The sequence below is a fragment of the Sycon ciliatum genome, chromosome 3 (assembly GCF_964019385.1).
Source record: "Sycon ciliatum chromosome 3, ocSycCili1.1, whole genome shotgun sequence".
Classification (NCBI taxonomy): domain Eukaryota; kingdom Metazoa; phylum Porifera; class Calcarea; order Leucosolenida; family Sycettidae; genus Sycon; species Sycon ciliatum.
This window is the reverse complement of record NC_088645.1, coordinates 42,716,017-42,743,903: the sequence shown is the minus strand read 5'-3', so window position 1 is coordinate 42,743,903 and position 27,887 is coordinate 42,716,017. Positions and strand designations below refer to the sequence as shown.

At 46.2% G+C, this 27,887-nt stretch overlaps 1 protein-coding gene across 2 annotated transcripts in view; it reads left to right on the top strand.

Annotated features, from left to right (window-relative positions):
• Positions 1-27,887, top strand: part of LOC135812287 (mucin-2-like) — a 177,197-nt gene that overhangs the window by 113,200 nt on the left and 36,110 nt on the right. Inside the window, exon 1 of one of the 2 annotated variants that reach the window (XM_065325657.1) lies at positions 22,252-23,383. The exons of the other annotated variant lie outside the window; for it this stretch is intronic. Coding sequence (XP_065181729.1) covers positions 22,418-23,383 — 966 coding nt within the window. The 5' untranslated portion in view covers positions 22,252-22,417. Of the gene's footprint in view, positions 1-22,251; positions 23,384-27,887 lie in introns of those variants that run through there. 2 annotated transcript variants of the gene reach the window in all.

Below are 27,887 nucleotides of genomic sequence, written 5' to 3'. Positions count from 1 at the left end.
TTTTCATTAATTTTGTTTCCCCGTGTTGTGTTTTGAAGTTTTCTGAGCAGCTTTGTATCGTATTGCACAAGACATGTCTAACAGACTGTGATACACAGACCGTGCATAGTTGTAGATCTCAGTGTAAAACGCAGGCTCTGGCAGACCATCTGTCACTCTGGTCCGTGACAAAACGTCATAGTACGGTGAAACCTGTCTAAGACGACCACTCAAGGGACCTTCAAATGTGGTCTCTGCTACCAGGTGGTGTCCTTTTCCATGCCATTTGACTGGAAATAGCATCACTTGATCCTGGCTGCATTGGTCTTAGTTCTGTGACAGGTGGTCGCCTTATTCGAGTGGTCGCCTTGACAGGCTGTACTGTACGCTTGTTATCGTATTACAGTATGAGTTCAGCATAGGTGCTTTCTTACACTACATCACCGACCAACAGACTACAATGCATAGCACGAGTATGTGCAGTCCATTCATTCTACATGTACCCATCAGTCTAGGCATTGGCGGATAATGCTCGAATAGTATGTGCAGTCCATTCAATATCAAAAGTATTCTTTCTAGACCAAAGAGTGGTATAATTGATAAAATAAAGATAGAAATATTTACGGTACTTCTCCAGACGTTTCGTTGTTCTGAACAACATCGGCACTGATATTACAATGAGAGTGGATAATCAACGGCTTGTCCATCAACTCTAAGTCCATTCATTCTACATGTACCCATGACAACCATACATGTACATGTAGCTCCTGTTCCGCGAGGTTCTCTACGTCTTGTTTCCTTGTGATATGAGAGGAGCTGAAGCAGAGTTTTCGTCTGTGACAAACACTGAGTCTCTCTCTCCTGTACATGTACATGTTGTACTGTAGGTGGTTTTAGCGCTGGTTAGTTCCTGCTAACCGTTCAACAAATCTATACTAGGAGTATACGAGTATACACTGGTTAGTTCCTGCTAACCGTTCAACAAATCTATACTAGGAGTATACGAGTATACACTGGTTAGTTCCTGCTAACCGTTCAACAAATCTATACTAGGAGTATACGAGTGTACACTGGTTAGTTCCTGCTAACCGTTCAACAAATCTATACTAGGAGTATACGAGTATACACTGGTTAGTTCCTGCTAACCGTACAACAAATCTATACTAGGAGTATACGAGTATGCACTGGTTAGTTCCTGCTAACCGTTCAACAAATCTATACTAGGAGTATACGAGTATGAAGCCAATGCTGGATTGTTCAATAGTAGACGCTCTGCAGAGCCTGGGAGCCATTGCCCATGACAGACCAGCATGGCGAGATCTATGCATGAGGGTCTGTGCATTGTGATATTCCCACAGATCCTGAAACAGTCAAACTCAGGAAATAGCACTATCATTATCACTCAGGCTGCAATATTCATATTATGGACATATTCATAAATGACATATCTTCAATACCCATGAGCTACATTGTATATAATAATATAAGTATCATAATTATTATTATCATCGTTCTAGCTCATTTTTTCCCCTGTCATAGTCCTGTTTATCATGTTCAGCATAAGCGAAGTTGTGGATCATGCTTGCATGGTTGACTCCAACGCGTACATGCAAGTAATAATAATAATAATACGAGTATGCACTGGTTAGTTCCTGCTAACCGTTCAACAAATCTATACTAGGAGTATACGAGTATACACTGGTTAGTTCCTGCTAACCGTTCAACCAATCTATACTAGGAGTATATGAGTATGCACTGGTTAGTTCCTGCTAACCGTTCAACAAATCTATACTAGGAGTATACGAGTATACACTGGTTAGTTCCTGCTAACCGTACAACAAATCTATACTAGGAGTATACGAGTATACGCTGGTTAGTTCCTGCTAACCGTTCAACAAATCTATACTAGGAGTATATGAGTATGCACTGGTTAGTTCCTGCTAACCGTTCAACAAATCTATACTAGGAGTATACGAGTATACACTGGTTAGTTCCTGCTAACCGTTCAACAAATCTATACTAGGAGTATACGAGTATACACTGGTTAGTTCCTGCTAACCGTTCAACAAATCTATACTAGGAGTATACGAGTATGCACTGGTTAGTTCCTGCTAACCGTTCAACAAATCTATACTAGGAGTATACGAGTATACACTGGTTAGTTCCTGCTAACCGTTCAACAAATCTATACTAGGAGTATACGAGTATGCACTGGTTAGTTCCTGCTAACCGTTCAACAAATCTATACTAGGAGTATACGAGTATACACTGGTTAGTTCCTGCTAACCGTTCAACAAATCTATACTAGGAGTATACGAGTGTACGCTGGTTAGTTCCTGCTAACCGTTCAACAAATCTATACTAGGAGTATACGAGTATGCACTGGTTAGTTCCTGCTAACCGTTCAACAAATCTATACTAGGAGTATACGAGTATACACTGGTTAGTTCCTGCTAACAGTTCAACAAATCTATACTAGGAGTATACGAGTATACACTGGTTAGTTCCTGCTAACCGTTCAACAAATCTATACTAGGAGTATACGAGTGTACGCTGGTTAGTTCCTGCTAACCGTTCAACAAATCTATACTAGGAGTATACGAGTATACACTCGTTAGTTCCTGCTAACCGTACAACAAATCTATACTAGGAGTATACGAGTATACACTGGTTAGTTCCTGCTAACCGTTCAACCAATCTATACTAGGAGTATACGAGTAAACACTGGTTAGTTCCTGCTAACCGTTCAACAAATCTATACTAGGAGTATACGAGTATACACTGGTTAGTTCCTGCTAACCGTTCAACAAATCTATACTAGGAGTATACGAGTATACACTGGTTAGTTCCTGCTAACCGTTCAACAAATCTATACTAGGAGTATACGAGTACACACTGGTTAGTTCCTGCTAACCGTTCAACAAATCTATACTAGGAGTATATGAGTATACACTGGTTAGTTCCTGCTAACCGTTCAACAAATCTATACTAGGAGTATACGAGTATACACTGGTTAGTTCCTGCTAATCGTTCAACAAATCTATACTAGGAGTATACGAGTGTACGCTGGTTAGTTCCTGCTAACCGTTCAACAAATCTATACTAGGAGTATACGAGTATACACTGGTTAGTTCCTGCTAACCGTTCAACAAATCTATACTAGGAGTATATGAGTATACACTGGTTAGTTCCTGCTAACCGTTCAACAAATCTATACTAGGAGTATACGAGTATACACTGGTTAGTTCCTGCTAACCGTTCAACAAATCTATACTAGGAGTATACGAGTATACACTGGTTAGTTCCTGCTAACCGTTCAACAAATCTATACTAGGAGTATACGAGTATACACTGGTTAGTTCCTGCTAACCGTTCAACAAATCTATACTAGGAGTATACGAGTATACACTGGTTAGTTCCTGCTAACCGTACAACAAATCTATACTAGGAGTATACGAGTATACACTGGTTAGTTCCTCCTAACCGTTCAACAAATCTATACTAGGAGTATACGAGTGTACGCTGGTTAGTTCCTGCTAACCGTTCAACAAATCTATACTAGGAGTATACGAGTATACACTGGTTAGTTCCTGCTAACCGTTCAACAAATCTATACTAGGAGTATACGAGTATACACTGGTTAGTTCCTGCTAACCGTTCAACAAATCTATACTAGGAGTATACGAGTAAACACTGGTTAGTTCCTGCTAACCGTTCAACAAATCTATACTAGGAGTATACGAATACACACTGGTTAGTTCCTGCCCGTTCAACAAATCTATACTAGGAGTATACGAGTATACACTGGTTAGTTCCTGCTAACCGTACAACAAATCTATACTAGGAGTATACGAAACAAATCTATACTAGGAGTATACGAGTATGCACTGGTTAGTTCCTGCTAACCGTTCAACAAATCTATACTAGGAGTATACGAGTATACACTGGTTAGTTCCTGCTAACCGTTCAACCAATCTATACTAGGAGTATACGAGTATACACTGGTTAGTTCCTGCTAACCGTTCAACAAATCTATACTAGGAGTATACGAGTATACACTGGTTAGTTCCTGCTAACCGTTCAACAAATCTATACTAGGAGTATACGAGTATACACTGGTTAGTTCCTGCTAACCGTTCAACAAATCTATACTAGGAGTATATGAGTATACACTGGTTAGTTCCTGCTAACCGGTCAACAAATCTATACTAGGAGTATACGAGTATACACTGGTTAGTTCCTGCTAACCGTTCAACAAATCTATACTAGGAGTATACGAGTATACACTGGTTAGTTCCTGCTAACCGTTCAACAAATCTATACTAGGAGTATACGAGTGTACACTGGTTAGTTCCTGCTAACCGTTCAACAAATCTATACTAGGAGTATACGAGTATACACTGGTTAGTTCCTGCTAACCGTTCAACAAATCTATACTAGGAGTATACGAGTATACACTGGTTAGTTCCTGCTAACCGTTCAACAAATCTATACTAGGAGTATACGAGTATACACTGGTTAGTTCCTGCTAACCGTTCAACAAATCTATACTAGGAGTATACGAGTATACACTGGTTAGTTCCTGCTAACCGTTCAACAAATCTATACTAGGAGTATACGAGTGTACACTGGTTAGTTCCTGTTAACCGTTCAACAAATCAATACTAGGAGTATACGAGTATGCACTGGTTAGTTCCTGCTAACCGTTCAACAAATCTATACTAGGAGTATACGAGTATACACTGGTTAGTTCCTGCTAACCGTTCAACCAATCTATACTAGGAGTATATGAGTATACACTGGTTAGTTCCTGCTAACCGTTCAACAAATCTATACTAGGAGTATACGAGTATACACTGGTTAGTTCCTGCTAACCGTACAACAAATCTATACTAGGAGTATACGAGTATACATTGGTTAGTTCCTGCTAACCGTTCAACAAATCTATACTAGGAGTATACGAGTATGCACTGGTTAGTTCCTGCTAACCGTTCAACAAATCTATACTAGGAGTATACGAGTATACACTGGTTAGTTCCTGCTAACCGTTCAACCAATCTATACTAGGAGTATACGAGTATACACTGGTTAGTTCCTGCTAACCGTTCAACAAATCTATACTAGGAGTATACGAGTATACACTGGTTAGTTCCTGCTAACCGTTCAACAAATCTATACTAGGAGTATACGAGTATACACTGGTTAGTTCCTGCTAACCGTTCAACAAATCTATACTAGGAGTATATGAGTATACACTGGTTAGTTCCTGCTAACCGTTCAACAAATCTATACTAGGAGTATACGAGTATACACTGGTTAGTTCCTGCTAACCGTTCAACAAATCTATACTAGGAGTATACGAGTATACACTGGTTAGTTCCTGCTAACCGTTCAACAAATCTATACTAGGAGTATACGAGTATACACTGGTTAGTTCCTGCTAACCGTTCAACAAATCTATACTAGGAGTATACGAGTATACACTGGTTAGTTCCTGCTAACCGTTCAACAAATCTATACTAGGAGTATACGAGTGTAAACTGTGACTGCAATTGGTTCATTGTAACTGGCACACTTCGTAGGTCGAACGCAAAGGACACGACTTTCAAATTGTGCTCGTTCCATTCCGGTGGCAGTGATTGAGTCGAAGGTTCGCCCTTCAGGCAACAGCCAGAGCATTCCTTCGTGCTCTCAAACAGAACTACATGTATTATCGTCGGTCAAGACGTAACAGGAAAAAGGAATGTGTGCGTGTATTTGTCTGTGAAGCTACAGTTGTGTTTCTTCCATTTCGGCGTTCTCCTTTTATTGGGTCCGACGTGCAATCACCGTGCAGCTTTGCAGGCAGTCTGGGCTCTCAAAGCACCCATGCACTTTGATCAGGGGGCACGAACACGATAATTATACTTGTAGGTAAAGATAGATTTTGGGTGACAGTTCCTCCAAAGGGTTACCTTACAATGTAATCGCATACTTGTCTTCTCTTCCCTCTCCATTCTCCCCCCCCCCCTCCCTCCCTGTCAACATGTTCCTGTAGTCTTGTAAAAATACAGTAGTCACATTGTGGGACACTCCCTGCCTATATTTTCATGATGTAGTCTTGTCAGTATTCAAATACTCAGTACGCCGCTACATACTTGTAAAGTGATGTGTGCGTGTTTGTGCGTGTGTATGTGTCCAACCTGTCGGAAGGCTACCTTTTTGCCAAAGCATTTGGAAGTTGGACTAGTTTCGGCTCCACAATCCAGTGTGTCGTTAATTATAGCTTTCATGGCTGAGGTTGTTGGTATGTCTGTTGGCTCTGGGTTCACAGTACTCAGGAGCCGAGGCTGGTTGCTAAAGTAACTCTAATTTCACTTCAAGGTACCAGTGCATCTAGTGTCTGCTTTTATCAAAGCAGCGTGCTATCTCTACTGGTTACCCCAGCAGGTGTAGGGTGTGCATTAGGCTCCGGCGGATTATGCTCGCGAAATCATGGAATTACATGTATGCTTTCATGGATTCTCGCATTATGCTCGTAAAATCCTCATATTATGCTTTGGCACCCGGGGTTATAATTCACTTAGTTGTACTTATGGAGCCTCAAAGTTCGGAAGATTGTGCCTTTTTCGTACTTGCAAGTTGCAAGTGACCATAAGTACAACAAAATACATGAGTATCCCCATACCAAGCTGCAAGGTGTCCATGCATAATAGAGATCAACATGGAAAAGAGAAAACATTAATTCTTCTATTCATCACTTTATTTCTTTTGTACTTCATTAAAAATATTATTTCATTGCCAAATTAGTTTGAGTTACCGTTGAAAATTATCATGTTCAACTCACAGTTTTCATAATCATCATGCTCGTCCAACCGATGTCACCCTCACCATGCGAATAATCAGCTCATCTCTCCCGTAGCTCCACTTCTCCTTCCACCATGACCGAACATCGACTATACATCAATTTCGAGCAATATCCATAGCCTGCAGTCATATCATGGCTGCTAAAATCCAGACTGGTCATGACTTCGTAACATGCATAATGTACAAATGGAATGTACATGTACATGTGCACGGAGTTTTGCGGACTACCCGCCACTATCTCGTCCGCTACGGGATACCTAATACGGAGGATTAGCAAGACGAAATTCGCGTTCGCGTTCGCAAACATTTTTCAGTTCGCGAACTGGATAGCGTACTTTCGCATTTTTCGTTCTGAAAAGTAGTCGGAACACGAATCGCGGATTCGTGTCAGGGCAGTCATAAATTTACCCTGCTTTGCTGTCTGTACTTATAGTTTTTTGTAGTTGACGAGTGTGGTTGCGAGTTTTTTACGTCTCACGTCTTGCTCCCCTAACCGGGAGCATGGCGTCCATTGACTTCGGAATTTTGGATAGTGAAGGCTTGGAGTCACTGGCAAAGGCCAATAACGTCAAGTGGGCCGGCCTGAGCCGGGTGCAATTGGTTGGCGCGCTGAGGGGAAAGTTGCAACCACTGGACGATCAGATCGACACACACAGGGTCACAAAGCAGGCAGGCGGATGTGAATGTTCCAGTACTGATGCTACTGCGCTAACGAAGATGATGGTTGACCTGATGGAGATGGTCCGAAACCTGGTAGCAGAAGTTTCCGACCTACGAAAAATCTCTCTCGAAAAGGAGAAAAGAAAAGATGCCGCCATTGCAGAACTCAGGGAGGAGCTTCGCGCCCTGACACAACACCACCAGCCCATCGATGTCTCTAATCGCGCCCTCGACGGCCACCAGGATGAGTACTCGTACCGAGCAGCTACAAACATTCCCGCCACGGGTGTACCAGTACCCGCATCCGCACCAACAGGGCTTGAAACCGCAGCTCTGGGCGAGACGTACGCTAGTCGTACCTTCTCTACACCACGAACAAGCAACGCCAGTCGTACTACTGACAAGCCTGTCAGCACCAAGTACGACTGGTCAATCGTACGTGAAGCCGCCAACCGCCACAGGAAGCCCGCAGATCTGTGTGGAGGTAAGAAAATAACACGCAGAGTTGTATTCGTTGGGGGCATCAATATCAACTGCAGTGCTGATGATCTTGTTGCGTACTGTAGAAAGAAGAATGTGGAAGTTACTGGCTGTAAACTGATCCCCTCCAGAACAGTGTATGGCACGTTGTACGCACATCTGACAGTTGCTGAGCATGACGAAAGAAATGTTCTGGAAAACGATTTCTGGCCCGAGCATGTAACAGCACGAGAATGGAAGTTCAAGAACCCACCCCTCCCCAAGAAATCATAAACTGTGATGTTGAATCCACACGCACCCATCTTTTTTCCCACTAGGACCACATCGACACCATCATCTAACAGTGTGTCAGGGCAACTGAACCCAGATGCACCTACCTTCACTCTCCCATCACCATACGATACCTCAGCCTTCATACCAAACAAACATCCCCATCATATGCGGCTAGCCACAACCAATGCTTGCAGCTGGTATCCAAAGGCCGATGAAATCAATAACATATTTGGTACTTCAGACATGGACATATTAGGCATCACCGAAACCTGGCTAACTCAGAAAATTCCTAACTCTGTATTATTGCCAACTGCCGCTTTTGACATAGTGAGAAGAGACCGCCCATCTCATGTCGCTCTGCGTGGCGGTGGTGTTGCTTTCTTACTCCGACCAGGACTCGTCTACGTCAGACGAGCAGACCTCGAGCCTGCCAACACCAACCTTGAAATCCTATGCATTCAACTTAAAAATGGCCACAAAGATGTCTATATTTTCTGCTGTTATCGGCCACCAAGGCAGGATCATTCAACCTTCCTCTCTGGCTTGCGTGAGTCCATCTCTTCCATTACGGACACTACGGATTCCATTATCATCCTCGGTGACTTTAATGCTCGGCACAACGAATGGTATAGGCAGGACCCGAACACTGCTGCTGGAAGATGCCTTGTCGAACTGCTGGATGATACTGGTTTTACACAACTTGTACGCGACCGCCCAACACGTTTCTCCGCCGCAGGTCAGAGCTCTTCTCTCCTTGACCTTGTTCTTTGTAACCAACCATTCCTCATCCACAACCTCACCACACTTCCCCCTGTTTCTGATCACTGTCCTGTGGTATTTGATCTCGCAATACAGACTCGTTCCCAGCAACCAGTGCACTCTGATTTGCTCGTGAACCACTATGCAGCCACAGACTGGCCCGCACTTAATAACCACCTTTGGAGCCTCCCTCTTCTCGCTGCTGTACAAGAAGCCAGTAGTACAGATGAAGCATGGGTCTCCTGGCGAACACTAGTTGACACAGCCATATTATCTTTTGTTCCGAAGGTTCGAAAACGAACAAATCGTTATGGAAAGCCTTGGTTCACCTCTGTGCACCATCGCCTCCGTCAACGTCGAGATCGACTATTTGCTGCAGCAAAACGTGTCAATACCCCTGAGTGCTGGGCTGCTTATCGCATTTCAAGGAACTGCCTCGTCGCTGCCATCCGTAAAGCTAAACGTCACTTCTACGACCAGATGTCAGAAGGCCTTCATGCAGATCGAGGATCTTATGACTGGTGGAAGAGAGTCAAGAAAATGTGCCACATCAATTGTCCTCACACCGCTATACCTGATATACAAGGAGTCGATACCTTAGCGGTTACCGACCCTGAGAAAGCGAACATCTTCTGTCAACAGTTCGCCAAGAATAGTCAAGCTACACCGTCGTCGGATGCAGATCATCGTGATCTCGCCATGCCTTCTTCTTCGGAAACATTTGCCATCCGCCCTCTGTCTATCGTAGAAGTATTCAAGGCACTGTCGACCCTAAGTGTGCGAAAGTCTACAGCTGGCAGTCTTCCTAACAGGATCCTACGAGAGACAGCAGAAGTGCTCGCCCAATCCCTCACTGTTCTCTTTAACCGCTGCACCACTTACCGATCCCAACCCCTTGAGTGGAAAGTTGCAATCGTTACCCCAATTTACAAGGGTAAGGGAAGTCGCAATGACCCTGCTAACTACCGGCCGATATCTCTGCTGAATGGTGTGGCAAAATGCTACGAAGCGTTAATCAGCCGCCAGGTGTACGCGTTTGTAGCGAAACACAAACTACTGTCGCCGAAACAGTTCGGGTTTCGCCACCACCGAAGGCGGGTGACCAACTTGTGCATATCACATCAACTGCCAGCTCTGCATTTGATAACCGGGCCCAGTGTGATGCCGTCTTTCGCGATTTCTCGAAGGCATTTGATCGTACCAGCCATCGCCTCCTAGCCTCATGTCTGTCCGGTTGGTGTGCACCTGACTCATTCGCGTGGCTGATGGACTTCCTGGAAGGCCGATCGATGTCTGTGCGGGTCGGAACCTCCTTATCAACCCATATGTCGCTCACCGCTGGTGTGCCACAAGGCTCCCACCTAGGCCCTCTATTATTCAACCTTTCTATCAACTCCCTTCCCAGCATTCCCCAATCCAGCGATCTGACTCTGTTTGCGGATGATTCCAACATGGTCTGCGTTTCTCCGCCTACTGTCGTACCCGCCGCGCACACTGCCTCCTTGCAACTAGACCTTGATAGATGTGTGAACTGGTCCCATAAAGCTGAAGCAGTTTTCAATGCTAACAAATGTGTCCATGTTCCCTTTTGCAGACCTAAATCAAACCCACCTGATCCCAGGACCATCACCATGGCCGGTACGTTACTGACCCAGCCCTCTTCCCACCGCCATCTGGGCATCATCCTCACTCCTTCACTCAATCTGTCCCCCCATATTTAACACATTACCAGCAACTTGAATTTCGAGGTCGGGTTTTTCTTTTAAACCACATGTCCAACTTCCTTCCTTTTCTGCTGTGAATCTTTTGTATAAATGTTATGTTCGTCCCCTCCTTGAATATGCTGTTCCCGTTTGGATGTTTTCCGCTTCAGCCACCATGTCCACAACCCTTGATAAACTGCAGGCTACTGCTGCTAGAGCATACTTAAATAGTAAACTCAAGCGTCGGCCTGACTGGACGACTTCCAAAGAAGACCTCAATGTTCTGTCCTCTTGGGAATCGTTAGCATGGCGACGGCAGATTCTTGGCCTTGTCTATTTCCACCATGTATTCTCCCAATACCCCTCCTTGTTGTCTCACTTCCAGCTACCCTCTTCCCAAAGCAGTCGTCACCCTTCATCCATAATTCTTCCTAAAGCTGGCACCTTCTTTCGTAAATCAACCCTTTTTCTTTGAGTGTTGCCTGGAATAAACTTCCTGAAGATATTCGTTCACTCTCTACAACAGCGAAATTTAGTATTGCTGTTCGTCGGTATCATTCGCAATCTATGTTTTCTTTGAAAGGTATTCCTGACTTTTGTGTCTAGGCTAACCACATCTATGATAGTTTCAATAGTTTGTGTATATGTCAGGTATAGTAGTCCGCAATGCTGCTTTTCTAATTCTCATTATGATTAGCATGCAATGTACTACCCGAAGTACTGAATTTACTTCTTCTGTACTCTATATTCTAATGTATCTTCTACATCTTCTCCCTTACGAACATACTTTCTCATTTTCCATACTTACTTAGGAGACTCCCTTCGATAGGCATCTATTTGCCTCTGGAGGATCCGTGAAATAAAAATCAATAAAATCAATGTACGCAATGTACGTCGTGTCAACGTCATGCATGTGCGAATTCTGTCTGCTAATCCTTCTCATAACGCGAATTCCGTAACTGAGTTCGACTTTCCTTGGAGAGCGAACGCGAACGCGAATTTCGTCTTGCTAATCCTCTGTAATAAAGGCTGATTCACTCGCATCTTCTGCTACATGTACTGTATCAGTGTGAGAAAGAACTTTGAAGAAGACGAGTTTGAGCATACAATACCGTGACTGTATTGCCATGATTTCTACCCTGCTTTTCATTGAAAACACTATCTGCATGACCTCCCAACTCTTTACCATGCAGACCACCAGCACTGATCAGGTGCATTGTACACAATTTTGTAGCCTACATACTAGAACTGTGGTATAATCGTGTAGTTATGCTCCTACCTCCGAGAGGATGCCAAATTATGCTCCAAATTTTCAACCACCAAATTATGCCAATAATTATGCCGGCATAATCCGCCGGTGCCTAGTGTGCATATGTAACTGTCTTGGCCGCTTTATGCCGATGTAGTCCGTGTGGTGTAGACCAGGTGTGCATTGGTGGTCGATTCACATAGCTTCGCCAGTTGTGTGGATTAGACAGTTATCTGGCGCAAGTCTTGATCTGTCTCATTCAGATCTTGTGCGCTATCGTTGCTATAAGAGAAAATATGTGGGTGCACATCCAGTGCATTTGCAGATTTGCGTGCTTCTCTTGCGACGGGCGTATACATGGTACATAGTATGTGTGTGCGCGCGCGCGCGCGTGTGTGTATGTGTGTGCAATGTGCAATGTGCTCCGTGTGGTGGAGGTCAGGTATGTATTGGTGGTTGAATACTATGGCTTGGCCAGTTTTGTGGATTAGAGTTATCTGCTGCTAGTCTTGGTCTGTTTCATTCAGAATCAGATCCGCTATTGTTGCTCTTTTAGAAGAGAAGATTTGTTGGAGCACAGCCAGTGCATTTACAGATTTGCGTGTTTCTCTTGCGATGGGCGTATACATGGTACATGGTGTGTGTGTGTGTGTGTGTGTGTGTGTGTGTGTGTGTGTGTATGCGTGTGTGTGTGTTTGGCCTCACTGAAAGCTTCACCAAGATCAAAGCTATGATAATGAATGCCCCGTCGCCACCATCCGGCCTTTTAGAGTTGCCTGAGGGTAGCATTGAGCTGGTGCCTGATTTTACGTATCTCGGCAGTTGTATTTCTTCGGATGGCCAGGTGACTGCTGAGATTTCGGCTCGCTTGGCGAAACCTTCCCGAGCATTTGGCACATTGCGCTCATCTGTCTTTTCCAATCGTGACCTCTCCGTCAAGACTAAGGTGCGCGTATAATCGGTCGTTGTCTTGTCGACGCTGCTGTATGGTCTTGAGACCTGGGTATCACCGCTGCGTTCGCTTCCTGCTGGATATTCCCAGAGCAACAGAATGGCAGGAGCACATCTCCAACACCACTCTCCTTGAACGAGCCAAGGTACAGCCGATCGAGGAAGCACTGAAAACGCGTCGACTCCGCTGGTTAGGCCAAAAAGTACGGATTCACTGGCCAGAAAAAGCCATTTCATAGCTGTGTGGTGTAGACCAGGCTGAATAGTCGCGGCCAATTCTTCAGCCTTGCAAGCTTTGAATGTTGCAATCCCAGTACAAGTTGCTATGGCTTCTGTTGTAGCTTCGCTATCACCGCCTTCGGCGATGGGCGGCCAATGGTCCAATGGTGTGTGTGTGTGTGTGTGTGTGTGTGTTTGTATGTGTGTGTGCAGTGATTTCCAATCGAGCGGCTGCGGGTTCGATCCTCGACGATCATGATCCCACACGTCGTTCTTCTCTTTCTCAGACTCCTCCTGACTTTTCATTCATTCTCCTGGGTGGTTACCAACAGCCAGTGCTTGCCGGAGTATGTGGTGTGATGTGTGTGCGGGGAAAAAAGAAAAAAAGACCAAACAAGTAGGGATTCCCTGGCCAAGAAAAGCCACTTCATAGCTGTGTAATGTAGACCAGGCTGAATAGTGGCGCTCAAGTCTCCAGCTTTGCAAGTTATGGAACCGGGTGCAATCCCCGCACAAGATGCTATGGCTTCTGCTGTAGCATCGCTATCACCGCCTTTGGCGATGGGCGTCAAATGGTCAAATGGTGTGTGTGGGGGGGGGGGGGGGCGGGGGGGGGGGGGGGGCGGCGGGGAGGTGTGTGTCTGATTACATGACTGGGCATCTCCCCCATCTGATGAGTATTTTCAGACACAGAACTCCGAGTAATGGCAAGGAAGGAACTGGTTGCTCTATTGCTGTTTGTACGTCAGGAAAGGACTTGGTGGTGTCATTGCTGCACGAGCGTTGTGTACATGTATTACTTGTATAACTTGTATTATGTGCATGTTGATGTGTAGGTGTATGAGTGTTGACTCTTGCCGTGTTGGGCCGAAGCTATCGACGCGAGATCGAGCGAGGAAAAAGCTCGCAGAAAGAGAGGACACGACCTTTTGGAGTAGCAGTGACTGTCGACTCTGCGTGTGGTTGCTGAGCCATCACGAGATCACGGGATCACCAATTTCTACCAATGCTTTACGGAGGTGACATCTGCCAATGGTGCAGATGACGGCTGGGGAGCACGAGCACAAACGTTGTCCGAGGAATCAGTGCCTTGTTGGGTAATTCAAGGATTGGAAATCGCTGATGCATACCAACCATCCTGATTTGGCCGGGACCGTCCCAATATCGTTGTGGGAGTTCGACATCTCTCCCAAAGACCAAAAACTGGCATTGCTCGATCGGCTGCCGAAGCGGCGTTTCGAATGGTGGTGATATGCACCCAAAAGTGCATTTGTCGCATGCCTTACGGCTACATTGGATACATTTGATACATGTTCATACATACATGTAGGTACAATGTATATCATTGTCCCTGTCTCAGGTTTGTACAGGATGGCAGGTGTGCTCATGTCCAGCACAACCACGCGGATTAGCGACAAAAATAATCGGCATCGCAGGACGTCCAATACCATGCATTGGGCGACCGTATTCCTTCCATGCCCGCTTTATTGACACGTGATAATTCACTTGACAAAATGATGATGCCTGTGCTCTATAGGAACGTTGTCTGCCAGACAATACCTATTGGCGCCAGAAAGAAGCTCACAACACGCCCAGGAATGTGCATGATAGGGTCCGAATCTAAAAATAGCCTATCCAACTTGTTGAGTAGCAGTAACTGGCCATACTTGGTGGGCTTCACCAGATCCGTCATGTTTACGTATCTAATATTGACTGAGTACGAGGTCAATATAGGAAATAAAAGCCGAGTAAAAGACCGAGGCGAAGCCGAGGTCTTTAACGAGGTTTTTATTTCCTATACTGACCAAGTACGAAGTCAATATTAGATTTATCACGACAAACAGTCTGTATTGCAAAATCCAAAACGATAATCTCATGAATCCCGGTTTTATGATTACACAACCGTTGCACCACCACCTACTCATGCAGTGACAATGCTGCACTAGGCACCGTTCAACTGCGCAACCCCTAAGCAGTCAAATATAAGCAGTCAATACAGCCCTAAGCAGTCAAATATTCCTGCATGGCAAACATCTATGTGAGTCAATACTAAGGGAGTGATAACAATGAATACCAGAGGTCGTATCATATCTGTCACTAGTGTCAGGCAGGCAGGCCCTGGCCTGCCTAGCCTAGCGCCTGGGCCTGGCGGCGTCATGCAGGTGCTTGCGGCGGCATGCAGTGATTAGTGACGCCAGTACTGTGCCGTAGCGCGAGAGGTAGAACTTATTCTGGTGTCGACATTTTGATGCTAATTCTAATTTTTTGTTGAGGAGCGTGGCTGCGTCAGCGCGGATTATTTTGACCTTTTCCGCTAAGCACAGGCTGCATCTTTTTGAGATGTCGCTGTAGGTCTTTGCTCTGTCGACGATGGACCACCTGATATCGTACTCTTCACCCTGGTCCTGCAGTGGCCACAGGCGCTTCGACAGCTGCGTGCTTTTGGCTCACTTTTCGTATCTCATAGTCGTGAGGTGGCTGCCATAGCGCGTCTTGAATGGTGTCTCGCAAAGCCCGAAGTACAGTCAAACCTCTTTAGGACGAACACCAAGGGACCGATGACATTTGTTCGCAATAACGGGAGTTCTTCTTATCTGTATGTTATACCCAGTGAATACACAGTGATTTATCCAATGGAGTTACGAATACTAGTTCTTCTAAAGCAAACATTTGTCTTATCAGTGTTCTTCCTAACCAGGTTTCACTGTACTGTTTCTCGTCACCTGAGCTCCGAGCCGTGACGTTCGCTTGGTAGACCCTCCTTTCCTGCAAACACCGGCCGTCAAGAGGGTTTAGCTTGGCACTTGCATTCCTCTACTGGTTTTCGCAAGTCGGCCTGGGCCAGCACTTTCTGTTTGTGCCCCTTGATTAGGCAGGCCATAGTGGGTGGGCATACACGAGTAGCTGGCCTTGACCTTATTTTTGTTGAAAATTTTACTAAGAGGTGACGATGCCGGGAAGTGCTTTCGGACTAGCGTCACAACCCTCTGGCCGTTACTGGTAGACACGGATTTGCTGAATGGCGGGTTGTACCAGATTATGTTTCCCTTTCTTTCTCGGCTCTTCTTTGCCTGGTCGCCGTTGTTGAATGTTAGTGCGGCCGGGAATCCGCTGGCTGATAGTGCTTGCCTGTAGGCCGGTGCACCTCTCGCGCTTCGGCACTGGCGTCACTTAGTCACATGCATACCGCCGCCAGCACCTGCCTGCCGCCACCAGGCCCAGGCCAGGGCCTGCCTGCCTGCCCGCCGTCACTGTAACTTGACTCTCACCCCTCCTTCTCTCCCTCCATTTTTCACCTCCCATGCAATAACCGACACCATCCGCACCATGTCTCCCTAACTAACGTATCACTTGAAATGTCACACTAATGTCGCGCTTTTGCCACCTTTGCGCGCTATCATCATCAGCATCACAAGCCTATAGCCCTAAGGCCGTCGGGGCGTCACAGAGCAAGTATGAACAAGCGAGCGCCATAAAAATCGATATCGTGCAGCAGCGAGCAGGTGCAGTCCATGAAATAATATTATAAAGCCACGACATCCTGGGCCTGCCTCGGCCACGACCTCCAGCAACACAACCCTGAAGAACAGTCAATGACAAACAGCCGGAACGAACAATATGACCATAAAATTGCAATTTCCTTTTACGAACAGAAACAATAAGTGGAACTTGTTTGTGAATACTATATTTCCTTTCTAATAGACACATTCGTCCGGTGATCAGTGAACGGAATCCTGAGAAGGCGTCGATAGCTTCTCATTTCGAAAGCCTCGATCTTTTTCACAATTTCAGCAGTTAAGGTCCAAGACCGGCAAGCATAAAGGAATATGGATAAAACAATTGCATTGAGTAGACGTAATTTCGAGCCGATACTGCGCTATGCCACCTGCGTTTTGGCGCTTTGCTCACTTTGCGCGCTCTGTTTTAGCTACCTGCCTGGGTATAAATTTGGACCCAGATGATGTACAGGTTATCAGTTGTCTGAGGATTGCCTTAGCTTTGCTATGTGCATGAAACGCAGCCCTACAACAATGACCTAGCCGGCTGTCTCTGTTCTCTTCTGCTTTTTTTGTAAATATATGTAGGACTCAGTATAGAGTCCATGCACTATATGATGTCCAGCACCCTATATAGATTACACTGGTCCAAAATCCACTATACAGAGTCCAGGAGTCCACTCAGTTTTGATCAGCTTCATCCTGCCGCGCAATCCCCTATAAGGAGTACACTTTTTCTGCAAGTCCCCTATTCACGGTCCAGGACTCAGGAGTCCAGTTCCTGTGTGTTGTGCCCGGAATAGAACAAACACCTTTTCAGTTTTGCTTTCCTCGTGGCAGCGCATTCCTTTCTTCACTTCAGCCATGGCTGCCAGTTCTGCTGTGCAGTTGCTGACAGTAATCTGTCTCGATGTAACCAAGGAGGATAAGGAGACGTTCAAAATCAAATCTGGAAAGCGTCTTGTGGTTCTCTGAAGACGTTTCATCAGTGCGCGGGATGAAAGCAGAAATTGCAGAACGAGAAAAGTTCAGCACAGTTCAAATCTGACGAGTCCGGTACACTGACACTCTCTTTCGTTCGACGCCACAAGGATCCCCTGTTTGGCTGGCCATTGCTGCCAGTAAGACGTTTGAACGGTTTCATCAGAGCGAGGGATGAAAGCAGAAAGCGGAGAACGAGAAAAGTTCAGCACAGTTCCAATCTGACGAGTCAGATACACTGGCACTCTCTTTCGTTCGACGCCACAAGGATACCCTGTTGGACTGGACAAGAGCTGCCTGTATCACCGTGTCAAAAGGCTGTCAAACTACATGGCAGGACGATGACTGAGGTAAGGAAGCTTTTACTCGTTTCGACTGGTCTGCTGTTCTGTCGTTATGCTTGAATTTTTTCCATTTTCAAGGAGCGTATCGCGTTTGTTTGATGTTGCTTGAATGAATGCCCTAAAAGTAATCAACCACTTCGTAATAGTCCTCAAGGACTGCAAGAACTTTGCATCAATCGTATACGATCGTCTAGCTATCATCAATTACATGTATTATTTTATTACATGAGAAATGTATTTTTTCCCTGTGATAATTATGTGAACTCCACGACACTCTTCCTCTGCCAGGCTCTAGTATGATGTCAAATACAATGGGATCCACAAACGCAGTGCCAGTGTACTAGTAGTAGTAGTAGGAGGAGGAGGATTGCTTGCATGCCGATGACAAGAAAAAGCTTCAAGCTAATACTCGTATTCCATGAAGTAACCGTTTTGATGTCACACACATGACATTGTGTCAGTGAAACTGCCTCGTGACAACAAATCATTGCATTTCCATCTTGGAGAAACACCGTGTACAATACATGTATGTTGGTGTGTCTGTGCGTCTTGAGTGTGCACAAACGATCTTATTCCTCGTATTACTAATAGATTATTGTCCCCACCGTCACCTGTTCACAGGTCTTTGAGTGGATGGATTTTCATTGAGCATCACATTCGTTGAGAACTTGGTAGTTGTGTGTTCCCATGCATCATTACGGTAATAAGTGTATCCTTGTGCTATCTATTTGTTGAAGGTGTGCTGATCTTCAGAAGCTTGCGGAAATGAGTGCTGCTGAACATTTGCATGGCCATGAGCAATGGTGAAGCTTGCTATTGCACTCTCAGCATGTGCTAGTATTATGCTGACTACTGCACTATGTTACTCTCTTACACTACTACATGTATGTAAACGTGCGTGCAGCCGCCCACGTATGCATTCGTTTCGTATAATTATTTGTTATCCCTCTTGACTTTACGTGCAAATGGGTGGATGTTTGCATGGCTGTTGGAGTTGCGTGTGTATTTGTCTCTACTCTTTTCTTGGTGTTTTCTTGGCGTTGTATAAGTTTGTGTGTGTGTGTGTGTGTGTGTTGTGTGTGTGCGCGCGCGCTCGCACAATAATTTTGAAAACAAATAATTAATCCTTGGCTCTCCATTATTCTCTTTCGATTCTTGGTTTTTTTCTAGGTATTTTCTTGGTGTTGTGTGTGTGTGTGTGCATGTGTGTGTGTGGGTGCACAATGATTTGAGAATACTGATTGAGATAATTATTGTAATTTGCAGCGTCTGCGAAGAGACCACTTGATTTGAGGATGGCGTTTGTAGGGTTTTTCTCAATACTTATTTTTTTATCTTGAGAAGTGAAGGATGTAAAGGATTAAAGGGAGAGGCCGTTTCTGGTTATTATACACTGCTTACAGCAGACCCTATGTCTAATTTCGAACTCTGGATAGGGGATGCCTAATTATCTGGACTTTATACAGGGAATGTTGTCCACATAAAGACTCTTTATAGTTGATTTCAAAGTTTGGACTCCGTACAGTTGATTTTGGACCAATGGACTCTATATGGGGGTGAAGCCAATTGGCTGGACTCTATACAGGGAGTGATGTCCATCTAAACTTTGAGCTCACAGTTGATTCCAAGTTTGGACTCTGTACAGTGGATTTTGGACCAATGGACTCTATATAGGGGTTGGACATCATATAGGGGCTGGACGCTCTACTGAGTCCAACATATATTATTAAGATGTAAATGTGAATGTACATCGGCAATGTCTATCATCATGCAGGCGTGTGTTTACCGCCATATTGCCAGGTGTGTCTTTACCACCATAATTATCAACCATAAGTACAGCATAAGTACAGCTGCAGTGGTGTCTTCGACTTCATTCTCCCGAACAGTGTAAACACAGTAAAACAAAGGATATTCAAACCCAAGAGCAAAAGTGGTCTGTGATGGAAACTAGACCCAGACCGTCAATGTGCACAAGTAGCTGGTCACGTGACCAGTACAACAGCAATGTCTAACACGTACAGTGCACGTACGTGTTGGTACTTACTTCCTTTTCACTAATTTCAGTCATTCAGGAGTCTCTGTTGAGGTCTGAATGACCGAATGACCGAAACAACTTTCGGAAAGTCTTACTTGTATTTCGTAGTATTTTCGGGACTCAGAAGTAGGGACCGGCGGATTCTGCTCGAAAAGCAGTGAAATTGGCAGAACGATACAAACCTTATGGCGGGCAATTCCTCGAATTCTGCTCCATTTCTTTATCCACATACCAAACATGCATGAAACTTACCAGAAAAAGTACCGAATTCTGCCAATTTCTCTGCCGGCAGAATCCGCTGGACCCTACTCAGAAGTAACCTGTTTCTGCTGAGAGAAGGTTGTGTGGTCGGCCAAAGGACGTTAAAGTGGTCAATCAATTTACGGAGACTTTTCAACAGCGAAATTTTGCTTCTTGCACCTGGCTTTGAATTGTTTTCTTTCCAAGGCAACTGTCAAGTAGTTTCTTAGGAACAGTCAGCGTTCTCCTTGACAACGCCATACCTGTGAAAAGCACCATCGACATAATCATTGCATAGGAGTGATAGGACTAAATCAAACAGCTGCGGGCCAGGGGAAACCGGCTTGCCAAAGGAAAATCACGCGATCTGGAGTCAGGTGATCACGTTCGCAGCGTGCGTTCCCCTGTACAACACAATCATGACTGTTCAGTCAGCATACTAGTATTTTTGTACTTCTACCATGACTTGTGTAATGCATGCTGGCGTGCAGGTTGCAGTTTTCCTGCTACAATACAGTACGAAATAGAGGTTGCGACTTCGGCGATGATTTTGTTTAGGAATGAGTTTGCTCCCACACTGGCGCTCACGCTATTCCGCCGACTTGACTTGACACTTGACTGACTCACGACTGCCATCCACAAAACACGAAGCTCAACTGATGAGGGGTGAATTCCCCCAAAACACTGTGTATTGAGCAGGGAGTGGTGCTTTCTTGCAGGTTTGCCGAGTCGAAGGTTCGATGGACTTCTCGTGATCTCTGTATGGCAGTCGTGAGTTAGTCAAGTGTCAAGTGTCAAGTCGGCGGAATAACGCGAGCTCCAGTATGGGAGAAAACCCATTCCTAAACAAAACAGTCTACTGAAGAAATCTCGCAGCCCATCCAACACACTCCGCATTTGTTTGTTCTTTTACTTCAGCCTGTATAATATGACCACGACATGCGCTCTGCAGTATTCACTTCGTCTTGACTTGGGGGGTTAGACATGGGGAAGTTGCCATACAGGGGTGGACTGGTGAGCCCGCCTTTCGGCACCGGGAATACAGCTAGCTTGACTCTGTCTCTGAAGAGGATTGCCAAATACATGTACCTGATCTGGTGAGCTGCGTCACGGGGATTTGCAGTCAGATGTGCGACCGCTGGGCTCGAATCGGCGACCTCTCGCTAGTCTCGGTCCGTATTTGATGATTAGCTTGGTTACAGTCTGTAACTACTAGTGCAGACAGTCCTAGTACTGTCGTAGACATGGAAATCCGGTCACACGTCTAGCGGCCCCAGGGCGCTGGCCATGGAGCCATGGCATGCATTATTACGCGCTGCTGCTGGTCGCATCAACATGATTGTGCGCTGCATGCAACGACTTTCAAAAGTTCTGTACCCGCTGACGGCGCGGGCCCCGGTCAATCCACTGGTATTTCCATGTCCTAGTAGAGTGGTGTAGTGACTGCATCATTCCAATGCTACTTACTGCAATGGCAGCACCTGAGCGGCTACCACAAATCTTTGAACGTCTTTGTGTGACATTTACATCGTACTAGTCATGCAGATCGCCAGATGCAGAACTGAACCAGTGCCGCAGTGGCCTGCCGTCTACGGGACTGCTTCCCGGCCTCGACATGTTTCAGACGCGCACCTCATCATGATGGATACTGGATACTGGATACCGATGTCTACTCTCTACTGTCTACTGTCTCCTGTTACTCGAGCAGGGCCAGGCGCGGGGAAAGGGCCAGCACAGGTCAGGGGACAGTCACCAGGTCACGAAGAACACTGGCGACTGCGTTGTTCGTCTGGGCCAGACTAGAGACTAGTAGATCTACTAGAGTAAGGTTGAGCCCACATGACATGGTCCGACAACATCCTGACAGGTCATGCTGCTGCCCATGCACGGCTGCTGCTGGTGCCTGGCGACAGTGGCCAGACCAGGCTACGCGTAGATCTGCAGTGTTTGAATGCAGCGCTGTTACCAGTAAAACCTTATCTACCCTTGTCCCTACATGTAGTTCTAAACACAACTCCGAAACGAACAAGTATACTGATTTGGATCCCCTGTGCGGACCCAAGCGCAGATAGTCACTGAGCTGGGAGTTTTCATTTACCTTCTAGAGTCTGGAAGACCACGGCCACGCTCTTGTAGATCGATCACGAGCTTAGCTTTCGGACGCACTCCACCCTCCCTGGCGCACATGTAAAACCGTAGAGATGGCGACATCAACGCCTGAAGCGGCGTTACTGCGAGATCTAGGCTTAGGCAGAGGTGAAATCGCGTACCATGGCATTTTCACCGTGGAGGATAAGATTGGCCGCGGTTCGGACGCTGATGTTTATCGAGTAGTATGGCAAGGCATACCGGTAGCCGCAAAGGTGTTTGAACCCAGACATGATCAAGCAGATGTGGAGGGGAGAGATAATAACCTGCGGCGATTTGGCGCTGAGATAGCAAGACTGTCTCAGCTGCACCACCCGAATTTGTGTCAAATTCTCGGTGTTGCAGTCACTGCCGATCGTCATCTTCCAGTGTTAGTGGTTGAGCTATTCGATCATACCCTTTGTGAATGCAGTGTCGGTGCAGATCGGTTTGACCATGTCGCCCTGCTATCGTTCCTGGCGGATGCTGTGGCGGGTGTTCGCTATCTCCATAGCAGAGATCCCCCTGTCATTCATCGTGACCTGACTTTGCGCAATGTGTTGATCAAGGGCCAGATCGCAAAGCTCTGTGACTTTGGTTGTGCGCGACTGCGACCAACAAGTCCTGCGGATTTGGTTGGCTTTCTTCCAGATCTAACGGCATGCCCAGGGCACGTGCTGTACATGGCGCCGGAGGCTTTGCAAAACCCTCCAGTGTACGACGAATCGCTCGACATATTTTCGCTTGGCGTGCTGGCCACGAGCGTCGTGACAGGAGTTGAACCGTCGACAGACCTGCTCTCCGCACCAAGGACCATCATCAGACAAGTGGAGCGAGCAGACGGAACGAGTGAGGAGACCGTCACGGCTATCACCGAAGTCGAGCGGCGCTGCGTTGATTTGAGAAGAATACCAGACAGCCATCCACTCAAGCCTGCAATCTTTCGCTGCCTGGCAGTCGTAGCGGAAGATCGTCCCAAGGCTGAGGAGCTGCATGAGCTAGTGCTGGACACTGTGAAGGTGGCACGTGGTTTGTCTCCGGTAAGCGATAATTATGCTTTTTTTTGATTTGTATTATGTTTATAAGGGGGTGGCATGGGGGTAGGCAGGGGGGGGGGGGGGTGCTTTGGGTGCCAAAGCACCCCCCTCCAAAATTTCGACCATGGGTCTGGTTTGGCATGCATTGTCTGATCAAACAAGCGCGACTGCCCTCAGCCCAGACTGGGTGCATGCTACGTAGATCTGTGAGTACTGCATTGTACTACACGTGCCTGCACGTTTCCTTTGCAGTCAGTGTGCAAGTATTAGTTACTGTAAAAACCATTATTCTAACGAGGCGCATATATAACGATTTCCCAAAATTGACTGGTTTACGTGTACCAAAGGTAACGATTCTCACTCATTCTCAACGCTCAATAGGACAGTATATGTGTCGATTTCTGTAAAACGATTTCTATTTTAACGACAGATTTCTCCTCGTTAACTCGTTAGACTTAGCACTTCGTTATGGCTTTTACAGTACTCCATGCAGCCGCGTGGCGTGTGGTCCGGCCTGTACTACCTACAGCTAGCTAGCGCTTGACCGGCCTCGCTCTGCTGCACATTCACCGTGATACATGTATCCCGGTGAGCAGCGATGCGGTCACAGATGAGTTTGCGCGGCGCCATCCAAGGCGGATGCACCTGACAAACATCTTCGCCACCGCACCTCAACTTGAGGTGCGGTGGCGAAGATGTTTGTCAGGTGTATCCGCCTTGGATGGCGCCGCGCAAACTCATCTATGACCGCATCGTTGCTCACCGGGATACATGTATCACGGTGAATGTGCAGCAGAGGGAGGCCGGTCAAGCGCCTCAAGCTGCTGCACCAGATTCAGCTTGAACTGTGGGTCCTGACTTGATTTCCAGTCACCAGTCACCTGCATACTATTAACTTTGCTTGCTCTAAAATGTCCAAATACATCATTAGTATCGGATATCTACTCCCAAACTATCACTTTAATTAAAATAGTATACAGCACACTAGCTGTCACACAGAAGAAGCCCAAATTTGTATTGAATGTTTTCGCTCTATTCACATCATGACGATACATAGAGAATAGTTGACAATGCAATGCAAATGTGTAATTATATAGATTGTTGGAATGGGAAGCTGGAGACATTCAAAATGCATAAATTCAAGGTGTACACCGCACTAGCATGCATATACAATATGCATATGCCATATATACATGTACAAGATTCCTCAAAAGAACGTTTTTGGAAGAGGATTATCGGCACCCCCCTTGACCATGATCCTGGCTACGCCCCTGGGTGGGGGGGGGGGGGGACTGACAACTGCTCTCTTCAGTTGCTATTCACTCTTGGCACATGTGCTGGATGAAAAATATTTTATTACTGATGTCGAAAAATTAAACTCAGTTCTGACGATTGGGTATAGGCCCAAAACGTCATAATTTTTCAACATCACTAATAAAATAATTTTTCATCCAGCGCATGCGCCAAGAGTGAATAGCCACTGAACAGAGAGCGGTTGTCAGTTGACAAACCCCCCTTTTATTTACAATGCAGTTGCGTGATGTCCATCACTTTCTGAATATATTATGCTTGTATCATTTTTGCGAAGAAATCACGATAGGGCTAGAAGTCGATGACGTCCAAAAAATGTAAAGAGAAATATCAACGTTTGGATCCACTCTGCCAATAACGAAAAATTTTGGCCGATGCTGCAGTAGTCGACTACGCTGCATGCAGCATTTACTGGATTTTTTGACAAACACCTGTATAGTATAGGATGTGGTAGTAGGACCTCTAATCTTGCATTTATATGTAGGTATAATGTAGGCAGGCATAGTGGGATGGTCTAAGACCATGATTGAGAAACAGAGGGTACCAGGTTCAAGTCCTACTTGGAAGCGGAAGGAATTTTTCCGGCCGTGCTGCGACCCAGAGTTAATTGGGAACTCGTGGCCTGGCACGAGGGTAACATGGATGCAGTTAATGTGATTTCGGTCTTTGACCACTTTGTGGTGGGTCTCATCTACTCACCTCCCACCGTTTAGGCTCTGCATCTGCGCCTTGATCCTAGAGGGTGGTGGCGTTCCTACGGATGCGAAAAGTTGGCTTCCAGCCGAGTCTCATGCGAACCGTGAAATTTAAAAATTTACTTCGAATTAATTTTTATGCTTCCTCCGTATACAAAACTTCGTGACTTTTCTTCAATGGTGTTTTTGAGCAAGAACCTGCTCAACGAACCACGCCAAAGGCTGTCATCGACCACCCACATTCATGTTGAGGTAGGTTTGGTTGATCCCGAACAGATTCTCCACCGAAGCCATGCGTGTGAGGACGTTGACGACAGGAACTCACGAGTCAAATGAAGAAAAACTAACACTCGAAACTGACACGGTGACGAAGTGGAGATCGCGGCTGGAACACGGAGTCACGCAGCATTCGCTGCCCTGAAACTGGCAAGGCTCGTACTTGCGGTGCGCGGCCTCATATGCAACGTGAGAACATAAATCGGTTCCGCTCGTACGGTAAGATGAAACATTTCAGTCGTCGTGCAGCCAGCGCTGACTCCGGATCGGAATGTCGACGACCTGGCTTTCTTTGCCTCTCTCCAGTCAGACGTCTCCGTCGTCGTCGTCTAGGGGAATCGCAGGGACCTCCTCGAAGCCGTTGTAGAATGCTGGGAGGATTATCCTGCCGAGAAAATGCGAAGCGTGTGGGTGTGCTTGAGCGACTCGTTTCACGACATAATGGAGGTCGCGGGTTGGAATGACTGAATACAGTCGACACCGATTTGTACACAGCTCTGGAGGTGAAGAGGCCGTAGCCAAAGTCCCGCGTCAGATAATCACTGCAGCTGAAAAGAATCTGAACGAGTGGGAGCGGAAGCATCGACTGTTGTCGATGCGGCATCAGCGTCGTCAGGTGACAATGACAGGAGCGACGAAGACTCTGAATAACTCAATCTCATTCGTCTGAGTTGCTTTTTTCTTTGTATATAGCTTGTAAACAGGTTAGACAATGCCACGAGTGTTATTCGAAGTAAAACGGAACAATTCCAGAGCTGTGCGCAGCCTTAAAAAAGTCACAAAGTTTTTGTATACGGAGGAAGTAATATTTTCCGAATCAGGATTTGGTCCCTGCCCGAGAGGTGGTGCAGTCCAGTCACTACCGCCTGGTTTGTTATCCTGATGTGAAGGGAAAACACCCAAACACATTGTGTGGATACATAAAAGAACTGTACACAAGTGCATCCAAAAGTCAGCGTTGTCATGACTCCAGTCTGGGGGTGACGTAGCACTTTCAAGCCCTATTATTCCAGGCGGATCCAGATTAGGGGACGTGCCTCCTCCCCCCCCTCCCCCCCCCCCCGCCTTTAGGGTCGCCGATTATTTGTTTGTTTGGTAAAACGCGCAGTTTTCAGGCATGAACATATACGGTCAGGGTAACTGCACGGCCCTCGCCGAGTGCTTGAGTATTTTTTAAGCGCTATGTAGTTCTTGAATTTTGTTTTTTTTTCATGATGAAGCAGCCATCAATCATGCAGCTAGAACAGGAGCAAACAACTACTTGTAAGTTCCCTGAAAACCTAGGAAAGTAGCGCAGAGAGTCAGACGGCAGCGCCACTCCTGAAGTTGCAGCTTACGCCAAAACTCCGGATTGTGTTGGTTGTCTTGAGGAGAAAGTTGAACTAGTAAAAGTGGTTCGGCGTTTGAAGTAACGCTGCTAACCCATTAGTTGAGAACGAGGGCAATGAAGTGGGACCTGTTGTGTTGCTGACCAAACCTGGTAGTGATGATGCTGTTGGGTCTGTTCAGTTCCCGAGTGCTTGTGCTTGTTCATTTCCCGAGCGCAGAGTTTCTGCGTTGGGTGACCGTTGTCAAGGACAGTCGCTTCGAGGACGCGTGGCGCGTGTTTGACGGCACAGGCATTCCCTTCACAACCTATGGCGCACGGTATTTTTGTGCTGCAATCGCCGCACCTCAATTCTGAGTAGTCTGTGGAAAAAAGGTGCAGAATTAGTCGGATAAGGTGCGTTGACTTGCCGTTATTGCCAACAGCCAACCACAATCGGCCTATGCCGTGCTGACCCAGACTTGGCAAATAAATGTTCATTGGTGTGCCACTGCATGTGGATTTCAGATTTGCTGCTGGGGCCTCTTGAACAAGCCATTGACTTTGAGCTGATACCAGCACCGACTGTTCTTCCGCCGCCTGGCGACAGCTTGCGCAGCCTCTTTGCTCGGCCGTGCCGTCTTGCGTGAATTAGGTCTCGTAAGGCTATGTATGCTAACCCAAGAGTATTAATCTTCTTCCTTTCTTATCATAGACTGCCTCGTTCGTCGCAATGTGTCCAGAGAATTTGCTCTTGGTGATGTGCTGTAGATGATTCCACAGCAGCGGCATGTTGTTCAAGAACTGGTTCTGCGCCTGCAGTCTGAGTAACTTTATACAATTACCGTATTTACCGGAGTATAACGCGAACCTGGGTATGACGCCTTCCGCCTCTTTTTGTACCAACGTTTTGTCAATT